Below are 21,800 nucleotides of genomic sequence, written 5' to 3'. Positions count from 1 at the left end.
TGAGAGAGCTGTTAATGCTGACAGCACCAGAGGACGTCTGCTGATCACTGGAGCTTCTGGTGGGCGTCAGATCCTCATGTTCAGTCTTAATCTTCACCAGGGTCTCATATTTGACACTGTGGGGGGTCTTGATGTGTTTGTGGAGATGATTTTGGGTTGTACAGGAACGTGGACTCGAGGAGCAGCAGAAATCCTTGTTCAATCCTGAAGAAGAAAAACACAAGCTGCTCTTCAGGTGGTTTACGGGAATTTCAGGTATATACGTGAACCTATAGAAACAAAGCTTTGTGCCTCCAGGACCAGAACACAATTACAAACATCACATATTCAGTCAGTGTATGATGGTTATTATGGTTATTGTTGCTGCTGGTGGAAACAATTCTGACAGATGAATCCAAATTAAATAAAAGACGTTCTTACTGAGATCATCTTCATCTTCAGGTTCCTCCTTCTTCTGAGGCTGGAAACCTGGGGTGAGGTGTTCCTCAGAGGTGTCGTGTTCCACAGGGATTAATGATACTTCATCTGAAATGACATCAACATGTACAGAAGAAAATGTCTTTTAATTACAAATGAATCCAAATCACATCGTTCTATTATTTCCACTGATTACTGACCCCAATACTGACCCCACTGTTCTGTACCACACTGTCTGGTGGAACAGCGGTATATTGTTCCACATGTACTTACAGAAGAAACTTTTATCTTCATCTTCCTCCTTTTTTTATTAGTTTCTTCTGGAATCCTTCATCTTCTAGATCCACGGGGGCGACGTGTCCCTCTTCTGCTGACTGCATTATTAAAGATCTAATAGACACACAAACAGACGTGGATGGATAGACGGATAGTACACCACATATTCCCACAGCGCAACAGGTCAAAAACACAACATTAAAACCACCTCCTCGTTTCTACACTCACTGTTCATTTTATCAGCTCCACTTAAAAATTCAAACATTTCGAATCACTTTATTGTCACGTCACGTTAACACAGGTGTGAAATCTACACACTTACACAGAGAAATGTCTTTCTGCTCCCCGGACCTGAAATATCTGATCATCTCGTGCAGACCGCTGTGGCTACCGAGAGAGATTTCAGGAGTCATTGTTACGGCTGTGTACATCCCACCACTGGCTGATATGAACTTGGCATTTGGGAAACTGTACGAGACTATTAACAAGCAGGAAACCGCGCGTCCTGAGTCCGCTTTTATTGTAGTTGAGGACTTTAACAAAGCAAACTTTAGCAAAGTTGCACCAAAGTTTTTCGGTGACCCTAGCTACCAAACAAGCTGGGATATGTAAAGAAAGAATTTTATTTTTACTGTACACCTGTTTATGTATATATATGACAAATAAAGTAATAAAGTATATCTTTTATATAAGGTGCTGGCAACATTTAGTGCAAAAAAGTTACTGGAGGGAGCTCGCAACATGGCAGCCATACTCGGCGCCATCTTGGATCTATCTACATATACTTACCATATAGAAGCACTTTGTAGTTTTACAATTACTGACTGCAGTGCATCTGCATGCTTTGTTAACCTGCTTTCACACCGTTCTTCAATGGTCAGGACCCCCACAGAGCAGGTATTATTTAGGTGGTGGATGATTCTCAGCACTGCAGTGACACTGACATGGTGGTGGTGTGTTAGTGTGTTGTGCTGGTATGAGGTTTTAAATACCGTGTCCACTCACTGTCCACTCTGTTAGACACTCCTACCTAGTCGGTCCACCTTGTAGATGTAAAGTCAGAGACGATCGCTCATCTATTGCTGCTGTTTGAGTCGGTCATCTTCTAGACCTTCATCAGTGGTCACAGGACGCTGCCCACGGTAAGTGGTTTAATGTTATGGCTGGTGGGTATAATTGCTGTCTGCTCTTATTTATGGATGTGAAATTGTAAATGGACTCTTATTGATCATTAAAGATAAAAGAATGTAAAGTGCTCGTATGAGAACAAAATAAAACAAAAGTAAATAATTTACTGTGTTTGTATAAATCTGTAAAAATAACCTGTAAACAAAGCTAAACACGACATGTCTACAAAACTTAGGGTGACCAAACGTCCGTATTTCCCGGGACATGTCCGTATTTCACGTCCTGTCCCGGGCGTCCCGTTTTTTTTTTTTTTTAAAGTGAGGAAATGTCCTGGTTTTTAAATTACCTTCATTGGACCATTCAATTTACAGGCACTAGGGCACTGCGCACGGCGCTGCGTGTGACGTAATCCCTGAGCCGCGTCAGTGAGGGCAGCCCTGTTCTTAATCAGAGTGTAGACAGCGTGACTGTCAGTACGCAAGCAGCATGCCGAAGCGCAAGTGTATGTTTACCGACGATTTACAAAAGAGTTTCCCCGCTTTCAGACCGGGTCGAGACAAATGGGAAGCCTTGTGCACAGTGTGCAAAGCAGGCACATACTATGTCTCGGTGAAAAGCCACCTGGACACCGAGAAGCATAAAACAGCTGTCCGAGGCGAGAGTAGTGCTAGCTCGATCACACAGTACTTTGTCAAACCAGGGAACGAGGATGCAGTGAATGCAGCGGAGGCTGCATGGTCATTTCACACAGTGAAACATCACAACAGTTATCGATCTATGGACTGCACAAGTTCATTGTTGAAAAAGACCCTCCCCGATTCAGACACAGCCAAAAAGTTTAGTTGTGCCCGAACTAAGACTGAGGCTATTGTTGACGGTGTTCTGGCACCTCATTCTGTAGAAGTGGCGCACGAAGCGCTCAAAAACATCCCATTTTGTGGTGTAAGCACTGATGGGAGTAATCACGGTGCGGTGAAAATCTTCCCCATAATTATTCAGTACTTTGATTGGAAGGAGGGTGGTGTGCAGAGTAAACTAATTCAAGTGCAAGATACACCAAACGAGACTGCAACCACCATCGCCAATTACCTAATGGAAACATTGGCAAAAAACAATTTGGCTTCCAAATGCGTCGCATTTACCGGCGACAATTGCAACACTACTTTTGGTGGAACCCGGCGTGACGAAGGGGGAAATAATGTATTTGCAAATTTGAAGAGAATGCTACAAAACAAAACATTGATTGGCGTAGGTTGCCCAGCGCATATTCTTAACAACTGTGTCCATCACGGGGCAGACAGACTTGATGTGGACATTGAGAATATAATTTTAAAAATCTACCAGTACTTCCACATTTACACTGTGCGCACAGAGTCCCTCAAAGAGTACTGCGATTTTGTGGATGTTAAATACAGGAGGATGTTGTCACACAGCAAGACCAGGTGGCTCTCTGCATAGAGAGGATGCTGCAGATGTTCCCTGCTTTAAAAGCATTCTTTTCGTCTCAGGAAAAGCCATCCATGATGATCAAGGGATTTTTTGAAAACCCATTTAGTGAGATATACTTGTGGCACATGCACTCACTCATGTCCGTCTTCCACAATCACATTCAAGAAATGGAAAGGGAGAACAACTCCATCATGGAGGTTAAGAAAATATTGAGCATCATCCACAACATTCTTATTGAACGGAAGAACAACAATTTCATGTCCCTCAAAGTTAAGGGACTGCTGGCCGAAAATCGCAGAGAAGGACTTGAAGAGGGCTGTGACAAGTTCATAGCTGATGTGCTCGGCATGTACAGTTCATGTTTGGAGTATCTGGAGAAGTGGATGACACCTATGGAAGAGTTCTCACCATTCATGTGGATGGACATGAGTGAGCCACCAAAGTGGAATGACGTGGAGGCCTGCATCAAGTACCTTGGAGAAAAGGGGGTGCCAATTGATGATGTTAAATGCTTTGACCAAGTTGCTAATCTGAAGAAATTCATAGAAAGCTGCAGTGATGATGACGCATTCATGGGCCTGCAGGTGCACCAGAAGTGGACCAAATACTTTGAGAAGGCCAAAAGCATTGGATGCTACTCAGAACTGCTGAAGATTGCACAGTTTGTTTTTGCACTTTCTCCTCACAATGCAAATGTGGAGAGAGTTTTTTCACTGATGCAGAGCCAGTGGACAAAGGAGAGGAACCAGCTCTCAGTTGAATCATTGAAAGGGATCCTATTTGTGCAATACAATTTCAAAAATATGTCTTGCAAGGACTTTCATACGTATGTGTTGAGCCACAAGAAACTGCTGAGAAAGATCAGCTCTACAGCAAAATATAAATGGGCAAAGAAGGACGAGGAAGAAAAACCAGATGAAGAGGAAGATGAGGATTAAGCAGGAAAGTAAAGACGGTCTATTGATATTTTTGTTGGTATTTTTGTATTTTTGCTAATACACAAGAGGTATTTTTTTGTTAATTGGCTAATTTGTTAATTTATTTTTTCCAATAGCTGATTGTTAATTAGTTCATTTGTTAATTTATTTTTTTCCAATAGCCTACAGAACAGACAATATTTCGTTCATTACTGAGGGTAACTGAGTATCATGTGTTATTTGGAGTTGAGAGTTATTGTTAACTTTTGTTGTTAAGTGAGGGATGTTTAGATGAGACATTATTTCTTTCATTGTGCTATTCATTCATTACAGGAAATGTTAATTTAAGCATTTTGAATAAATGCATTTTGAATAAAATTATCATTTGTTATTGGAGTTTTTGTTGTTGACTTTTACTGAAAAGCATTTTTAATAAACCAACTGTAAATATGTTATTGTAGGATTACGTGAGCCCCCCCCCCCCCCCCCCCTACAAAACTGTAAATACAGTAAACAACGCTAAAAGAACTCGAGGTTTTAATATGAAACAAAGTTAAAATAACTTGATTTATTTCTCTTTTTTTTTACAATAAGCGTTAAACTGAAAACTAAATAATACATTTAGCTGAATCAGCTGAGGTGAATCGGTTCATTAGAACTGAATCATGTGTGATGCTAACAGTTAGCAGCTGCTGTGTTCAATCTACTTAAATCCTCAAAGTGTTTTTTATATTGAACTTTTGTTGTATTATTATTAAGAATGTAGTTAATAATGAAAGTGTATTAAAATAAATAAATATTAACTTACAGAGTCACTTAAACACGAACACGTTAGCTTCTGTTTCTTCCTCTTGTTGTTGTTTGAACTGAGCTGGTTGATCCACAATGTTTAGGTTTATTCTCACCCCTACTGGACAGAAGTGTAACAGCAGCAAGAAGGTCCTGGGTTTCCTCCCACAGTCCAAAAACATGCAAGTGAGGTGAATTGGAGACACCAAATTGTCCATAACTGTGTTTAATATGAACTTGTGAACTGATGAATCTTGTGTATGAAGTAAAGCTTTACACTAACAATTTAATTCTTGTCTTCATCAGATAGCATTTTATTTTAGGTGCAGCAGATGCAGAACATCTGGGCTTCTGTTCAGTTAAACAATTGGGGAGATACAATAAGTGCAATCACAATTCACAATTTAAAACTTACATGACTTACTTGTAATTCACTTGTAACTTATGATTTTCCCCCCTTTGTAGATACTTCCTTGATGTTTAAATTGGCTCTGGGTGGCCCTAATTCGAAGTTGCTTATTTATCCTGATTACTACCATGACTGAATGGCATTTCCCTTAATGACACGATGGAGTTGCTCCGAACTGAGATGATGGTAGTCATGTTGACTGAGATCACGACACCAGGTTACGTGTGACGCAGGGGCGTAAGTGGGAGCCCTCCCGGAACCCATTCAGAATGTATTGTAAGAGGCGGTACTGTATGGAACACAACTCTACGCTGATTGGACGACGATATTCAGAGGCAAGACAGAACTGTCCAGAACAGTCACAGCTAGTTTAACACTGGTTGAATGTGATACGAAAATTTCTTCTCTTTCGCCCTTTGGTGGTGCATCGCCCGATCAAGCCGGCCATGGTTACAATCCTAATAGACAAACAAACAAACAGCAGATGTACAATGGTAATTAATATGTAAATGAGGTGGTGACTCCGCCCCAGGTTTAATTCTGACTACTGAACTGAACCTGAGCTGTGGTGTTCAGATGATGATAGCTCTCTCTCCCACATCCTTTGTCTCCTTGTTGTTGGAGCACAGCCAGACTTATGATATGCAGTTGCATAAAAAGGTTGGATTCTTTCTGCAACCAAGTCAAACTATAGAATTAGAAACTCTGCTTTGGCCAATGGCAAATTCTTAAAAACTGACTGGATCCAAATCCCAGCGTGCGGTTAAGCTTGATGCGAGCAGCGCACCAGTTTTTATGAGCTTAAGAACAAAGCACAGTGTGTGAAGAATTAAGAACATTACCAAAAACTTGAATAAGCTTAAGTAAATGTTTTATTATTCACTCAGTATACATTTTTTCCCTTTTTCTCCCACTTTAGCGCATCCAATTTCTACCCGTCAATCATCCTCTCCTTAATGCTGGTCCCTGCTCCTGATTGGGGAGGACGAGGCTGCTCCACGCCCCCTCCGACAGCAATCGAACATCTTATCACCTACAATTAACAAGTGCAGTGTGGTACAGCACTGTGTACGGAAGGCCACACCCTCTACCGCACTCCTTTCCAATCTCTGTGCAGGCGCCACCAACCAGCCAGCAGAGGTCGTAATCGCACTAGTCTGAGAGAAAATCCCCATCTGGCTTAGTCCCACCCCTTACCTGAACAACAGGCCAATCGTTGTTCATGTAGCCGCTCAGCCTCAGCCGGCAGGCAGAGCCGAGTTTCCATACAACGTATTCAAGATCTCAGCTCTGGTGAACCACCTGAGCGGCACCAAAATACCTTTTTACAATCTGTTTTCATACCGTAAAGTGCTACAAAATCATACATCAAATACATTAATATTACATCAATTATTCATAATAAGAGACAAAGCGTACATCATATGTATAATTACAAAACATGGCATTACCTTCTATCATTTACCAAATACTGGAAATACCTCTGTGTTCCTGTGAAGTCCTTTCCCCACCATTATGGCATTGAATACCCAAAAATTATTATAGTGCTGCTACTTAATTCATGTCATACCATGATGCCCTTCGTCACCGGACATAAAGTAGATCTAAATTTACATTTTTGGCATTTCGTGGACGCCTTTATTCAAAGCGACTTACAGTACCGTGACAGTATACAGTCTAAGCAATTGAGGGTTAAGAGCCTTGCTCAAAGGCCCAACAGTGGAAAGCTGGCAGAGATGAGGCTTGAACCAGCATCCTTCTGGTTACTAGTCCAGTACCTAAACCACTAAGCTACACCTGCCCTTGTAGCTCTAAAAGGTCTAAAAGTAAATGACGAGTAAAAACAGAGTTTAAACAGAGTTAACTGGATAAGTAGGTAACAGGTTATAAGTGTACAGTAAAGATATAATTAGTGAAATACCAAAATAAAATAAGTGATAGATTACAAACTGATTGATATAGCATATAAGTGATAATATTAAATCAACACCACAGCACCAGATGGAGAGTACTCACAACTACAAGATATTTCAGTGTATTTCAGTGCATTCACCAGTATGAATGCGCTGGTGTTTTCTAAGATTACTCTGTTGATTAAAACTCTTACCACACTGTGAGCACTGATACGGTTTCTCTCCGGTGTGAATGCGCTTGTGTCTTTTAAGAACACTCTGTGTATTAAAACTCTTTCCACACTGTAAACACTGATACGGTTTCTCCCCAGTGTGAATGCGCTGGTGTCCACTGAGAGCACTCTGTTGATTGAAGCTCTTTTTACACTGTGAGCACTGATACGGTTTCTCTCCCGTGTGAATGCGCTGGTGGATTTTGAGATGAAATTGTTGATTAAAACTCTTCCCACACTGTAAACACTGATATGGTTTCTCTCCGGTGTGAGTGCGCCGGTGTTTTATTAGATGACTCTCTTGATTAAAACTCTTATCGCACTGTGAGCACTGATACGGTTTCTCTCCAGTATGAATGCGCTGGTGTTCCCTGAGATGACTCTGTTGATTAAAACTCTTATCACAGTGTGAGCACTGGTACGGCTTCTCTCCAGTGTGAATGCGCTGGTGGGTTTTGAGACTACTCTGTGTATTACAGCTCTTCCCACAGTGTGAGCACTGATACGGTTTCTCTTGGGTGTGAATGCGCTGGTGGATTATGAGATGACTCTGTGTATTACAACTCTTCCCACAGTGTGAGCACTGATACGGTTTCTCTCCAGTGTGAATGCGCTGGTGTTCTTTGAGACTTCTCTGTAGATTAAAGCTCTTTCCACATTGTGAGCACATATAGGGTTTCTCTCCAGTGTGAATGCGCTGGTGATTTTTGAGATTAATCTGATGACTAAAGTTTTTCCCGCACTGTAAGCACATATAAGGTTTCTCTCCGGTGTGAATGCGCTGGTGTTCTTTGAGACTACTCTGTCGATTAAAGCTCTTTTCACACTGTGAGCACTGGTACGGCTTCTCTCCGGTGTGAATGAGCTGGTGATTTTTGAAAACACTCTGATGATTAAAGCTCTTCCCACACTGTGAGCACTGGTACGGCTTCTCTCCAGTGTGAATGCGCTGGTGTATTTTAAGAGCACTGGGAGAACTAAAGCTCTTCCCACACTGTGAGCAGACGTTCCTTCTGTTCTGTTCTCTGGTGAGAGAGCTGTTAATGCTGACAGCACCAGAGGACATCTGCTGATCACTGGAACTTCTGGTGGGCGTCAGATCCTTATGTTCGGGCTCTTGGTGATTGTGGAGATGATTTTGGGTTGTACAGGAACGTGGACTCGAGGAGCAGCAGAAATCCTTGTTCAATTCTGAAACAGAAAAACACAAGCTGCTCTAAATACATTACAAACAACACAATAAACACAGAGCAGATCAATAATGTACTGTGAGTGTAATGAATGTTGAAAGCTGAGTGGATGCAGGAACCATCGGTGCTGTAGTCGAGAGGGTGTGGGGCACCAAATTCCTGGGAGTGAACATCTCTGAGGTTTCTCCTGGTCTGAAAATGCAACATCACTGACTAAGAAGGCTCAAACCTGCATCTACTTCCATTACAAGTTGAGGGGAACACAAGTCCCACCCGCCATTATGTACTTATTCTAGCAAGAGATTCTAAGAGATACATGCTGTATGACAAATTGATTCTTCTTTTATACTATTGCTGGCTGATTCGACTATGTGTTATTGTACTGTGATCATCATTGTTTGTTTTTCAATGTCTTATGTAAATTTGTTTGTATGATTGTTCCTTAAGAGGCTTTGCCTTTTGCCAGGCCGCCTTTGTAAATGAGAAGCAGTTTTTAATGACTTGCCTGGTTAAATAAAGGTTAAATAAATAAATAAAACCAAGCTGATTGCTATTGTCCTGTAGCCCATCCCAGCCTTGTGCAGGTCTACATTTTTGTCCCTGGTGTCCTTAGACAGCTCTTTGGTCTTGGCCATGGTGAAAGGTTGGAGTGTGATTGATTGAGTGTGTGGACAGGTGTCTTTTATACAGGTTACAAGTTCAAACAGGTGCAATTAATACAGGTAATGAGTGCAGAATAGGAGGGCTTCTTAAAGAAAAACTAACAAATTCTTGCTGGTTGGTAGGTGATCAAATACTTATTTTTTTAGATTCTGTCTCTCACAGTTGAAGTGTACCTACGATAAAAATTACAGGCCTCTCCATTCTTTGTAGGTAGGAAAATCTGCAGTGTATCAAATACTTATTTTCCTCACTGTATACATATACAGGTGTACAGTACAATAAAATTCTTTCTTCGCATATGCCAGCTTGTTTGGAAGCTGGGGTCAGAGTGCAAAGTCAGCCATCGTACGGCGCCCCTGGAGCAGACAGGGTTAAGGGTCTTGCTCAAGGACCCAACAGTGGCTGCAAAGCAGAGCCTGGATTTGAACCACCAATCTTCCGGTTGATAGCCCAAAGCTCTACCCAGTAGGCTACCACTGTCCCTACATCACACATGCCATATAACAGGATTGTTGTTGTTTTGACGGGAGCGCTATTTCTTTACATTTCCGCAAGTTTTGATTTACGTGTGTGTGTGTGAGAGAGAGAGAGAGAGAGTGTATCCAGCTTCACAGTATTGTGTCGGCGAACAGAACTGAGCGCGACTGACAGAGACGATAGAGTTTTAACAAGACATGAACTTCAGAAGTCAGTCAGGTGTAAAGCAGTTTAGGGATCACAATTTAAATCTAGGGTTTATATCACCGTTACAGTACTAAACACAGAGAAATACAAGAACATGAACGATGCTGAGCGTCACATCTGGAGCTTCACTAACTAAACTACAAACCAACCAGGTCTTTTTATACAGTTTTACACATCCAGGACTGGAGCAGTTAAGATCAGCTTTGTGATCTCCAAACAGCAACAGCACTTTGTGTAAAGTTACTTAAATTGTTTATTAAATAGTAAAATAATGTTGATGTTTTTACTTTCATTTTCTGATTGTAACCGTCTCTTAACAGTAACAGCTGATCAGAACTGTAACATTTAGGCAATAAAAAGAAATCGTATTAATATCGAGCAGAATGAAGTTCACCATATTGGTCCAGCCCTCCACAACAGTAACAGTTTGTTATGTGGCCCCTTGGAAAATTGAATTGCCCACCTCTGCCTTATATGCTGCTCCACTAAGAAAGATGTATTATTGCACTGCAAAAGGAATTGTGCTCGTCACTTTGCACACTTTGTCAAATAGTGAATGTTCTCTTTTTTCTATATAATTTCTACCACAGCAACATATTCTATATTTCTGTATTTTCTTGTTTGTATTGAAGTGAGAGAGAAACGATATCTCAATTCTACTGTATGTCCCAGACACGTAGTGTACTGACAATAAAAAAAATCTTGAATCTTAAAAACATTCTGATAGATGAACTATTAATAAATAAAACGTATGATTATAAAATTTCTTACCAAATTCATCTTCATCATCAGGTTCCTCTTTCAGAGGCTGGAAACCTCCATGCTGTTGGTACACTGAGGTGAGGTGTCCCTCAGGGGTGACGTGTTCCACAGGGATGAATGATACTTCACCTGGAATTCCATCAACATGTAAATGTAGGGCAATTATTACATACATTAAAAACTTGAGTCCAGACTGGAGTGAAGCAGCACTTCTCCACTAGACTGTACGGTACATTATCTACATTCTACTATTATAAGCACTGATTAGTGACCCCACTACTTAACATACTGTACTGTACCACACTGTCATATTGCTCCATGTGTACTTACTTTCATCTTCATCGTCTTCATTTTTTATTACTATCTTCAGGAATCCTTCATTTTCTACATCCACAGGGTTGATGTGTTCCACTTCTGCTGATTGCATGTTTAAAAATCTAATAGACAGACAGACAGACATGGATGGATTAATGGATGGATAGATCATCACATATTTACACAGTGCAACAGGTCAAATAAAATGTGCTTATAAATGATTTACAGTTACATTTTTAGCATTTAGCAGATGCTTTTATCCAAAGTGACTTACACTACAGTTACACTATACAGTCGAGGGTTAAGGGCCTTGCTCATACAGTAGGTGTTAAAGGACTCGCACTCTATTGGTTTAAATCATATTTGACTGACCACTCGCAATTTGTTTATGTAAATAATAAATGCTCGGAAACTACAAAAGTAAAGTGTGGTGTTCCACAGGGATCTGTACTGGGACCGCTATTATTTACACTGTATAAGTTTCCACAGTCAGTGATGGTTTGGAGTGCCATGTCATCTGCTGGTGTTGGTCCACTGTGTTTTCTGAGGTCCAAGGTCAACGCAGCCGTCTACCAGGAAGTTTTAGAGCACTTCATGCTTCCTGCTGCTGACCAACTTTATGGAGATGCAGATTTCATTTTCCAACAGGACTTGGCACCTGCACACAGTGCCAAAGCTACCAGTACCTGGTTTAAGGACCATGGTATCCCTGTTCTTAATTGGACAGCAAACTCACCTGACCTTAACCCCACAGAAAATCTATGGGGTATTGTGAAGAGGAAGATGCGATACGCCAGACCCAACAATTCAGAAGAGCTGAAGGCCACTATCAGAGCAACCTGGGCTCTCATAACACCTGAGCAGTGCCACAGACTGATGGACTCCATGCCACGCCGCATTGCTGCAGTAATCCAGGCAAAAGGAGCCCCAACTAAGTATTGAGTGCTGTACATGCTCATACTTTTCATCTTCATACTTTTCAGTTGGCCAACATTTCTAAAAATCCTTTATTTGTGTTGGTCTTAAGTAATATTCTAATTTTCTGAGATACTGAATTTGGGGTTTTCATTAGTTGTCAGTTATAATCATCATCATTAAAAGAAATAAACATTTGAAATATATCAGTCTGTGTGTAATGAATGAATATAATATACAAGTTTCACTTTTTGAATGGAATTACTGAAATAAATCAACTTTTTCATGATATTCTAATTTTATGACCAGCACCTGTAAATAAAGTTGACGACTAGTCCAGTGCATAGTGGACATGATGTTTATATTTATAGATTTAAAAATGTGCGGTCCTGGTTGGCCATTATAAGAACAGTAGAAACTGAAATCAACACGTAAACAAACCTAAAAGAACTTGAAATGTTTCTGTGAGTTTCTGTTAATCATTAAACTCTGAATCGGTTCCAATCACATGATTCCTTTTGCTGGATCGGTTCCAATGAATCGGTTCACGAGCACTGAATCATGTGTGATGCTAACAGTTAGCAGAGTCGCAGTTTGTCTAATTAAATGAGTTCAAGCTACTTAAATCCTTTAAGTGTTATTTTATTAACTTTAGTTTTATTATCAATTAGAAAGCAGTTATTAATTAAATTGTAATTCATACAAAATAAATGAATAAATAAATATTTACCTTCAGATTCACTTTAGTACCGACACGTTAGCTTCTTCATGTATGAATCGAGCTGGTTGATCCACAATGTTTAGGTTTGTTCTCACCCCTACTGGACAGCTGTGTAACATCAGCACCACATTCATTCATTCTAAATAATCAAGAACCCCAATTATTATTGTTATTTTTGCTAGCCCAAGAAAGGTGGAGGTCCCTGCTGAGTCTGGTTCCTCTCAAGCTTTCTAACTCTATTTTTAAAACAGATTTTCCTGTCACTGTCGCCCTCGGCTGCTCAACAGGAGGTTTTTGGTCTGTTGGTCCTGGAGTCTGTAAAGTTGTCTGTTGTAAAAAAAAGCGCTATATAAAAAAACTTGACTTAATTCAAAATTCTATCCCAATAATATCTGACTGCAGAGCCACAGTTTGCCCTCACAAATAACTTTGAACATGGAGAGAGAGAGAGAGAGAGAGAGAGAGAGAGAGAGGTTTCACACAACTTTATTTAAACATTCAGGACATCATATCCATAATAATTTTACATTACCTAACTAAGCAAAGTGGAAGAAAATAAATAAATAAATAAAAATAAAACAAATAGATAGATAAATAAATAAACATTAGTACTTAAAAATTTTGATTATGGTTCAAAACCTTAATATTAATTGTCCTTCATCATCAACATCACATAAAATCTTTCCTATACACCACATCGTACAGAATTCTGCAAGATTGTTAACCAGTTTGAAATATGTATATTCAATTCTGATCCGGGCGGCTAACATTCCTCTTAAAATCCCCTCAGCACTAACAGCTCCAGCTCCCCTTATTCTGTTTTTACGGCTTTTCCACACCGCTAACTTAGCGAGGCCTAAGACACAGTTAAGGAGACAGATTTTCTTTCGGTATTTAAAATTGTATTTGACACTACTAATAAATGCTTGATGTGAGAAGCGCTCATCAAATTCTCCAAACCACCTGGATAGTATTTGAAACAGACGACTTAGTCTGGGACAGAAAATAAAAAGATGTTCAACTGTTTCAACAGCTCCACAAAAGGGACAGTTTGACCTCACCTCTGAATTGAAATGGGCTACATGTTTGTTAGTGGCTATGGCCTTGTGGATCAGTCTCCACTGGAGATCTCCAACCCGCTTCTCAATGGGGGGCTTATAAAGAGAATGCCAGTGTCCCTTCATCAAAAGGCCATGCCCAAACACTCCTGACCACTTCCATGCCTGCACCTGTTGTAGGACACTCTGATGGCGCACTTTCACACATGTGATATACATTGCTTTTTTCCTCAAGTCCTTCAGATCTCCTAACAGGGGTGTATCAAAGGACAAGATACTGTTCACATCTTCATTCTCTCCTACTCTCAGTGCTGAAACACTGATGGGAGGAAAGCGCATGTTCCTTGTATGGATCTGCAGGTGCTGTTGTTCTATCACCTCTCTGCAGATTCCTGGGACTATCGCTATCACTTCATCCAGTATCTGTTTTAATAGACGCATGGAACGTATCCCTGTTGCGATTTGAAGCGATTCTGGCGATTTCCAACCAACCTGTTCCCTAAGATGCCCCAATGGGTTATGAAACAATGGTTCTGTCATAATCCATTCTCCTGGTTCTATTATTTTTCTATTGATTGAGAGGGTTGTTCGCCAGACTTTCAGCACAGACTGATAAAACGGTGACAAGTTTGTAATTTCTAAGTCTGTCAAATTTAAAAGGAATAACTGGTGATCATAGTTCATGTTTGTTGCTTTTCTGAGTAGAGTGCGAGCAATTCCTGCCCATCCTAAATGTTCTGTGAATAGCAACTTCTGAATGGTCTGTAAACGAAAGGAATCAACACGACTTCTCAGATCGATCAGCCCCTGTCCTCCTTCCTGTTTAGGAAGGTATAATACTGGGGCACGCACCCAGTGTTGCCCAGACCAAAAGAAATCTACCAGTTTGCCCAGGATTCTGTGTATTAACTGCTCTGGAGGTTCTAAAACAATAAACTTGTGCCACAGCATGGAGGCAGCCAGATTGTTTGTAACTAAAACTCTCCCTCTATAGGAAAGTTCTGGCATTAACCATTTCCAACCAGCCAGCTTTGTTGAAACCTTATCCATCACGCCTTCCCAGTTTTTCAATTGATAATCAGTGGTTCCAAGAAACACTTCCAATACTTTTAGACCATCCCTCGCCCACTGTATATTCCCAGGGAGTTGTAAATGCTCTATTTGATCCCATTGTCCTAAAAGAAGTCCTTCACTTTTACTCCAGTTAACCCTTGCTGATGAAGCCTTTTCAAAAATAGACAGACATTTACATAGATCTAAAATATCTTCTTTTTCTCTAAAAAACACACTGACATCATCCGCATATGCTGATACTGAAAGGTTTACAGAGTGCTCAGCAAAAGAAAAACCTCTGATGTTTTTCCTTATTCTGTTCGGGAGTGGCTCAATAACAAGGGTGTAAACCGGCCTCCAGTTTTTCAGTAACCCCAAGTCTCCTTTCTTTGGTAAAAGTGAAAGCACAGCCCTCTGACTGCTGGACGGTAGCAAACCAGTTTTAATGCATTCTAGAAGTACTTCATGCAAGTCTGTCCCAAGTTCCTTCCAAAAATGTTTATAGAACTCCGCTGGCAGTTCATCCACGCCAGGCGACTTGCCTGTTGACAGTTGCTGGACTGCTTCAGTAAGCTCCTCAATTACCAGGTCCATATCCAGTTCACTGCTGTCCTCTAGCCGCAATGCGGGGAGCTCCTGGAACAGCATCTGCATACAGCCATGATCGCAGCTGTCAGTCCCATAGAGTTCTGTGTAGAACGCTGTAGCCATCCGTCTCATCTCCACTGGGTCGGAGATGATGGAGCCATCTTCTCGCCGAAGATATATCATCTGCTTTTGTTTTACAGCGTTTCGTTCAAGATTAAAAAAGTAGGAAGTGGGGGCATCTACATCTTTAATTGATGCTATTCTTGTTCTTATCAATGCCCCCTTAGCTCTTTCATTTAAAAGACTACTTAATTCTAGTTTCTTTTCTTTTAAAATGTTGATAGTATTCAGGGGGTTTAAGGTGTTATCTATTTCAAACGTTTTAATGTCTTCTTCTAATTTTTTAATTTCATTTTTTAAAACAGCTGTCATATTATAAGTAAAATTTTGGCAAAACACCCTTATTTGTGTTTTCCCAACCTCCCACCATTGTGCTAAACTTTCAAAGTCCCTCTTCTTGACCCTCCATGTGTCCCAGAAACTACAGAAAGAAACACAGAATAATTTGTCCTGAAGTAATTTCATATTAAAATGCCAATAATAGTTAAAACGTTGCAGTTTTTTAAGACATAAATCAACATAAATCATGTGATGATCAGAAAGGCCATTTGGACTAATAAAAACATTTAATACTCTATTATTAAGAAGTTTGCTAATCTAGAATCGATCTAATCTAGCACCAATTATCTGTGAGTTTAAGAACTTCACCCATGTGTACTGCTGGACTAATTCATTCCTCACTCTCCATATATCAATTAACTTAGAATCTTTTGTGATGTTTAGCAGTTCTAAGCTAGACTGTATATGGGGTTCTTCTCCATTTCTGTCCAGTGTGAAGTCTACAGTACAGTTCCAATCTCCTCCTCCAGACTTTCATCGTTTATTTCGGGTTCTGAAAGTTCAACGTCTTCACTTATAGAACCTTTTTCTGTACAATCTATATTTAGGGTTTGTGACTTGTTAACAGTAGCTTTCACATTGCTTTCAATTACGACCCTTTCCTCACTGATCTCTTCCACCTTTCCCTCATCAACTTGCCCAACACTTCTTTCTTTAACTTTTACCTCACTGCTGTCGTTCTCAACTGGCCTCTTCTTAGCCACCCGTACGCCAGCCTCAGCATCCTCAATTTTATCATTTGCTGTTTCAGTTGTGTTTATTACACTTCCAGTATTAATCGTTACATCACCAGACTCTGCTTGCTGCACTATAGTGCCCTGACTGTTCTCACCAGCATCACTACTGTGAGCAGCAGGTTCAGCTTCGGTCTCGGTCTGCTTCTCAGACCTTACCGGACAAACCTCCTTAATGTGCCCCACTGAGCCACACTCAAAACAACGCATATCCCCGGTGTTAGCATACAACATGTAGGATTTACCGCCATGTGTGCACCGAAAAGAGACGTTCAGCTTCGGCTCATTTAAAAACATGTAAACTTGTCGACGAAACGATAGTACATGTTTTAACGCCTGGTTCTTACAGCCGAGAGGAATCATTTTAATCGGACCCGCAAACTTACCGAACCGAGAGAGTTCACGCTCTATATCCGCATTCGGGATGAAGGGTGGACAGTTTGCTATGGTTACCCGTGTAGCTATTGAAAATAGTGGGGAAACAGAAACAAACATTTCGCCTACCTTTAAACCGGATTCCACCAGTTTGTTTACAAGCTGTTCGTGCTGCAGAAACACGACCACGGCTTTGTTCATTCGGGAGGCCGAGACTATGTGCTCGTATCCAACCCGCTCACCTACATCTTCCAACACCTGCTCCACCGATACTCCCACCTCTGGTACACACCGAATCCCATGCCGGAGCGAGAGAGACGGAGCCCTGGGTTGTTGTTTTGTTTCACAAAACCATTCCGTGTGTACGGAATTATTAACTAAATGTTTAATATGTTTGTGAAACTTGAAACACCCGTGTAAAGTATTTGAAAAATAAAAAAAAATGAAAAACGCTCCACAACTTCTCCACTGTGACCCTACACTCACCCAACTCCCAGCATACACCACGAGAGAGAGAGAGAGAGAGAGAGAGAAAGAGAGAGCAGCTTTATCATCAATCATAAAATTAAGTAAAGCTTCAGAACTGGAAATAAGAAACACCCTGGGCTGACAGGTTGGCAGAAGGCATAGGGTAAAGGGTGTGATGGCGGGTGTTTACCTGAGCGGGAGCGGGGTGTAGGCGGTTAGGGTTACACCTATAAAAAATATAACGAGTCATACACAGTTTTATTTAGGCTGTTTAACATTTATTATTTTCATTCTTTACAATAAAAAATCAGAACCATATTTTAGGCAAAACAACATAAAGAACATCATGTAACATCTTTTCTCAATAGTGCAAACAACATTTTTACATAATCCATCTTCACACTGACATGCAGCCCCGGTTCTGGACTGCGTTGCTTAGGGGGGCAGTGAGAGAAGTGCCGGCCCTGCTCGTGTTACTTTACTTTCACCCTACACACGGCGTTACTAAGACTAAAAGTGAACACTAATTACAATAATAACCGAACCTTTTTAATTCCCACAGTAGCAGCAGTTTCCTTCTGTTTCATACACATCACCCCGTCTCAGTCTAATCTGCAGCATTTCTCTCCCATTAATAAAAATACAGAACAAAGCGCGTCCCATATCCCAGTTCAGTATCATATTTAGTTTCCAAATAAGGAATGATACGTGTGACGCAGTGCCCCTAATGGACTGATTATGGGACACGTCTTGATGTCTGCACTAAATTCATTAAAAAAAAATTTTGTGAAACGTTTTATTTGTGGTTTGAATGTAACCGGTAGTTAAATATCTGAACAATGTTAATGCTAATAATACTGATTAAAAAACAATGATGCTGAGCGTTACTGTGTAATTCATTCTTAACTTACATCAGTGTGTTGGACAAGGAGATTCTGAAATGTCGGTATGTTCACAGCAGACAGGGAAGAGAATAGTTCTCAACCACCGGCGCTTCCACCACACAGGCTGCTAAACCAGGTAAAAGCATCAGGGTGGAGATGTTGGTAGAGTTATCAGCTATGTGAAAACCAGGGCGATTTAATAAAATATTACTGTTTCTTTCCAGTGTGAATGCGCTGGTGTTTTTTAAGATTAGACTGTCGATTAAAACTCTTCTCACACTGTGAGCACTGATACGGTTTCTCTCCAGTGTGAATGCGCTGGTGTATTTTGAGAGCACTCTGTTGAATAAAACTATTCCAACACTGTGAGCACTGATACGGTTTCTCTCCAGTGTGAATGCGCTGGTGTACTTTGAGAGCACTTTGTCGATTAAAACTTTTCCCACACTGTGAGCACTGATACGGTTTCTCTCCAGTGTGAATGCGCTGGTGTTTTTTAAGAGTACTCTGATTATTAAAACTCTTCCCACACTGTGAGCACTGATATGGTTTCTCTCCAGTGTGAATGCGCTGGTGTATTTTAAGAGCACTTTGATGATTAAAACTCTTACCGCACTGTGAGCACTGATATGGTTTCTCTCCAGTGTGAATGCGCTGGTGTACTTTAAGAGCACTCTGATGATTAAAACTCTTCCCACACTGTAAGCACTGATATGGTTTCTCTCCAGTGTGAATGCGCTGGTGTACTTTAAGAGCACTCTGATGATTAAAACTCTTCCCACACTGTGAGCACTGATACGGTTTCTCTTCAGTGTGAATGCGCTGGTGTTTGTTGAGACTACTCTGTGCATTAAAGCTCTTCTCACACTGTAAGCACTGATACGGTTTAACTCCCGTGTGAATGCACTGGTGTGTTTTAAGAGCACTCTGATGATTAAAACTCTTCCCACACTGTGAGCAATGATACGGTTTCTCTCCAGTGTGAATGCGCTGGTGTATTTTGAGAACATTCTGTTGATTAAAACTCTTCCCACACTGTGAGCACTGATACGGTTTCTCTCCAGTGTGAATGCGCTGGTGTATTTTAAGAGCACTTAGAGAACTAAAGCTCTTCCCACACTGTGAGCACTGATACGGTTTCTCTCCAGTGTGAATGCGTTGGTGTCGTTTGAGATGACTCTGTGTTTTAAAACTGTTCCCACACTGTGAGCACTGATACGGTTTCTCTCCAGTGTGAATGCGCTGGTGTTTTTTAAGAACACTTGGAGAACTAAAGCTCTTCCCACACTGTGAGCAGACGTTCCTTCTGTTCTGTTCTCTGGTGAGAGAGCTGTTAATGCTGACAGCACCAGAGGACGTCTGCTGATCACTGGAGCTTCTGGTGGGCGTCAGATCCTCATGTTCAGTCTTAATCTTCACCAGGGTCTCATATTTGACACTGTGGGGGGTCTTGATGTGTTTGTGGAGATGATTTTGGGTTGTACAGGAACGTGGACTCGAGGAGCAGCAGAAATCCTTGTTCAATCCTGAAGAAGAAAAACACAAGCTGCTCTTGTAACACCATCAATTACAAACATCACAATAAACACAGAGCAGATCAAATGATTTTCAAAGCTAAAAGTGAAGAGGAGCAAAGACACGGTACTGAGTGAGTATAGAGTGAGATAAAGAGTAAATAACCTCAGCACTTTTACTTTCAATATAGCAACAGACCATATTCACTCTTTTACACACCTCAGTTATTTACTGGATTATATTATTAATATTATAAATATCATTATTATTATTATCATTACTGATGATAGAAACATTCTGACAGATGAACCATTAATAAATAAAACAGGTTTCATTGCTCAAGATTTGAAACATTCTTACTGAGATCATCTTCATCTTCAGGTTCCTCCTTCTTCTGAGGCAGGACACCTCCAAGTGATTGGTACACTGAGGAGAGGTGTCTATCAGAGGTGATGAGTTCCAGAGGGATTAATGATACTTCACCTGAAATCACATCAACATGTGAAGAAAGCTCAACAACTGGGACTAGTGTAGGGAGGCGTGTTGTTGTTGTTGTTTTAATGATATAATAAATCTTAGTTCCATTCAAAACTTGAGTCCAGACTGGAGTGAAGCAGCACTTCTCCACAGGACAGAACCATACAGGACAGATTCTGATCCACTATCCACTAATTACTGACCCCAGTACTGACCATCCTGTTCTGTACCACACTGTCTGGTGGAAAAGTGCTAAATTGTTCCATATGTACTTACAGCAGAAATCTTCATCTTCAGATCCTTCATCTTCTAGATCCGTGGGGGCGATGTGTCCCACTTCTGCTGACTGCATTATTAAAGATCTAACATAAAGACACACACACATGTATGAATGGATGGATAGATGGATGGATAGACAGACAGAGCAGCACATATTTACACATTTCAACAGCTCACAAAGTATTTACAAAGAATTGCTGTCTGTTTTTATTCATGGATCTGAAAATGTGACAAACACAGAAACAGAAACTGTACAGACACTGGAAACACAACAGTTAACAATGCTAAAACAGATCAGTGTTTCTATAAAACTATAAGAACTTTATGCTTTTCTACAAAACTTAATGTAAATAATGAATCGGTTCCGATCACTTGATTCAGTTCGCTGTATCGGCTAAGATGAATCATGTGTGATTCATGTGCTAAGGGTTAGATAGCCTTCGTTTTATTATGAATTAGAATGTAGTTAAAAATAAAATGTAATAAATGAATAATAAAAATACTTACAGCTTCACTTCAGTACGAGCGCGTTCACTTCTTCTTCTTCTTGTTTGAACTGAGAGGAAGCGCTTCCTGACAGACAGCAGCTCTACCGCCCCGCCCACATGACCCCACAACCAATCACAATCCAGCTGGGTAACTGTACAGCAGCATCTCAACCAATCAGGCAGCAGTGAATGAAATATTAAACAGTAAATAATAAACATTTGTACAATTTCTGGGTATTTATAACCGCCTCTACATTTACTGCATCTGCTTTAATGTCAGTTTGGTATGAAGTGGAAGATTGATGTTTATAATGACTTGTTAATAGGTGGTTCTTCTTAACACAGTACATTATATTAGCATCCATTACATAATGTGATATCATTAAGTAGTAGAGACAAGATACAGTACAGAAAATTAAAGAGTGTTTTGTTTTTTACATAAACTATAATCTCACTTTCCTGAGGATTCATAATAATAATAATAATTTAGGTTAAACACTAAACCATGTGGCTGGATTCAATAAGGTTTACATGCACTGAATAAACAGATACATAAACACACTGTGGTACCTTTAACATTATAGTGCAGGTACATGAAATAGCTTCATTCATCTCTTATGTCATGAGTGATTAATAATTGATTCCTACATGTAATACCTGTT

At 40.4% G+C, this 21,800-nt stretch overlaps 1 protein-coding gene, 1 long non-coding RNA gene and 1 pseudogene across 2 annotated transcripts in view; 1 reads left to right on the top strand and 2 right to left on the bottom strand.

Moving 5' to 3' along the window:
* The window catches only part of LOC134334891 (uncharacterized), a 759,100-nt pseudogene that overhangs the window by 140,000 nt on the left and 597,300 nt on the right, over positions 1–21,800 (top strand).
* Positions 1–21,800, bottom strand: part of LOC134300428 (zinc finger protein 208-like) — a 42,639-nt gene that overhangs the window by 914 nt on the left and 19,925 nt on the right. Inside the window, exons 6-7 of the mRNA XM_062985120.1 lie at positions 18,591–19,682; positions 7,472–8,520 (exon numbers count right to left, since the gene is read on the bottom strand). Of these exons, the coding sequence (XP_062841190.1) occupies positions 7,472–8,520; positions 18,591–19,682 (2,141 nt within the window). The remainder of the gene's footprint in view (positions 1–7,471; positions 8,521–18,590; positions 19,683–21,800) is intronic.
* Positions 419–5,060, bottom strand: LOC134335382 (uncharacterized). The gene is made up of 3 exons (XR_010015586.1): positions 4,996–5,060; positions 691–807; positions 419–525 (listed from the first exon to the last, which is right to left on the bottom strand). It is a non-coding gene; the product is annotated as an uncharacterized LOC134335382 (long non-coding RNA).

The sequence above is a fragment of the Trichomycterus rosablanca genome, chromosome 2 (genome assembly GCF_030014385.1).
Source record: "Trichomycterus rosablanca isolate fTriRos1 chromosome 2, fTriRos1.hap1, whole genome shotgun sequence".
Lineage (NCBI taxonomy): Eukaryota > Metazoa > Chordata > Actinopteri > Siluriformes > Trichomycteridae > Trichomycterus > Trichomycterus rosablanca.
Note: the sequence above shows the minus strand (reverse complement) of the source record. Positions and strands in the feature narration are given on the sequence as shown.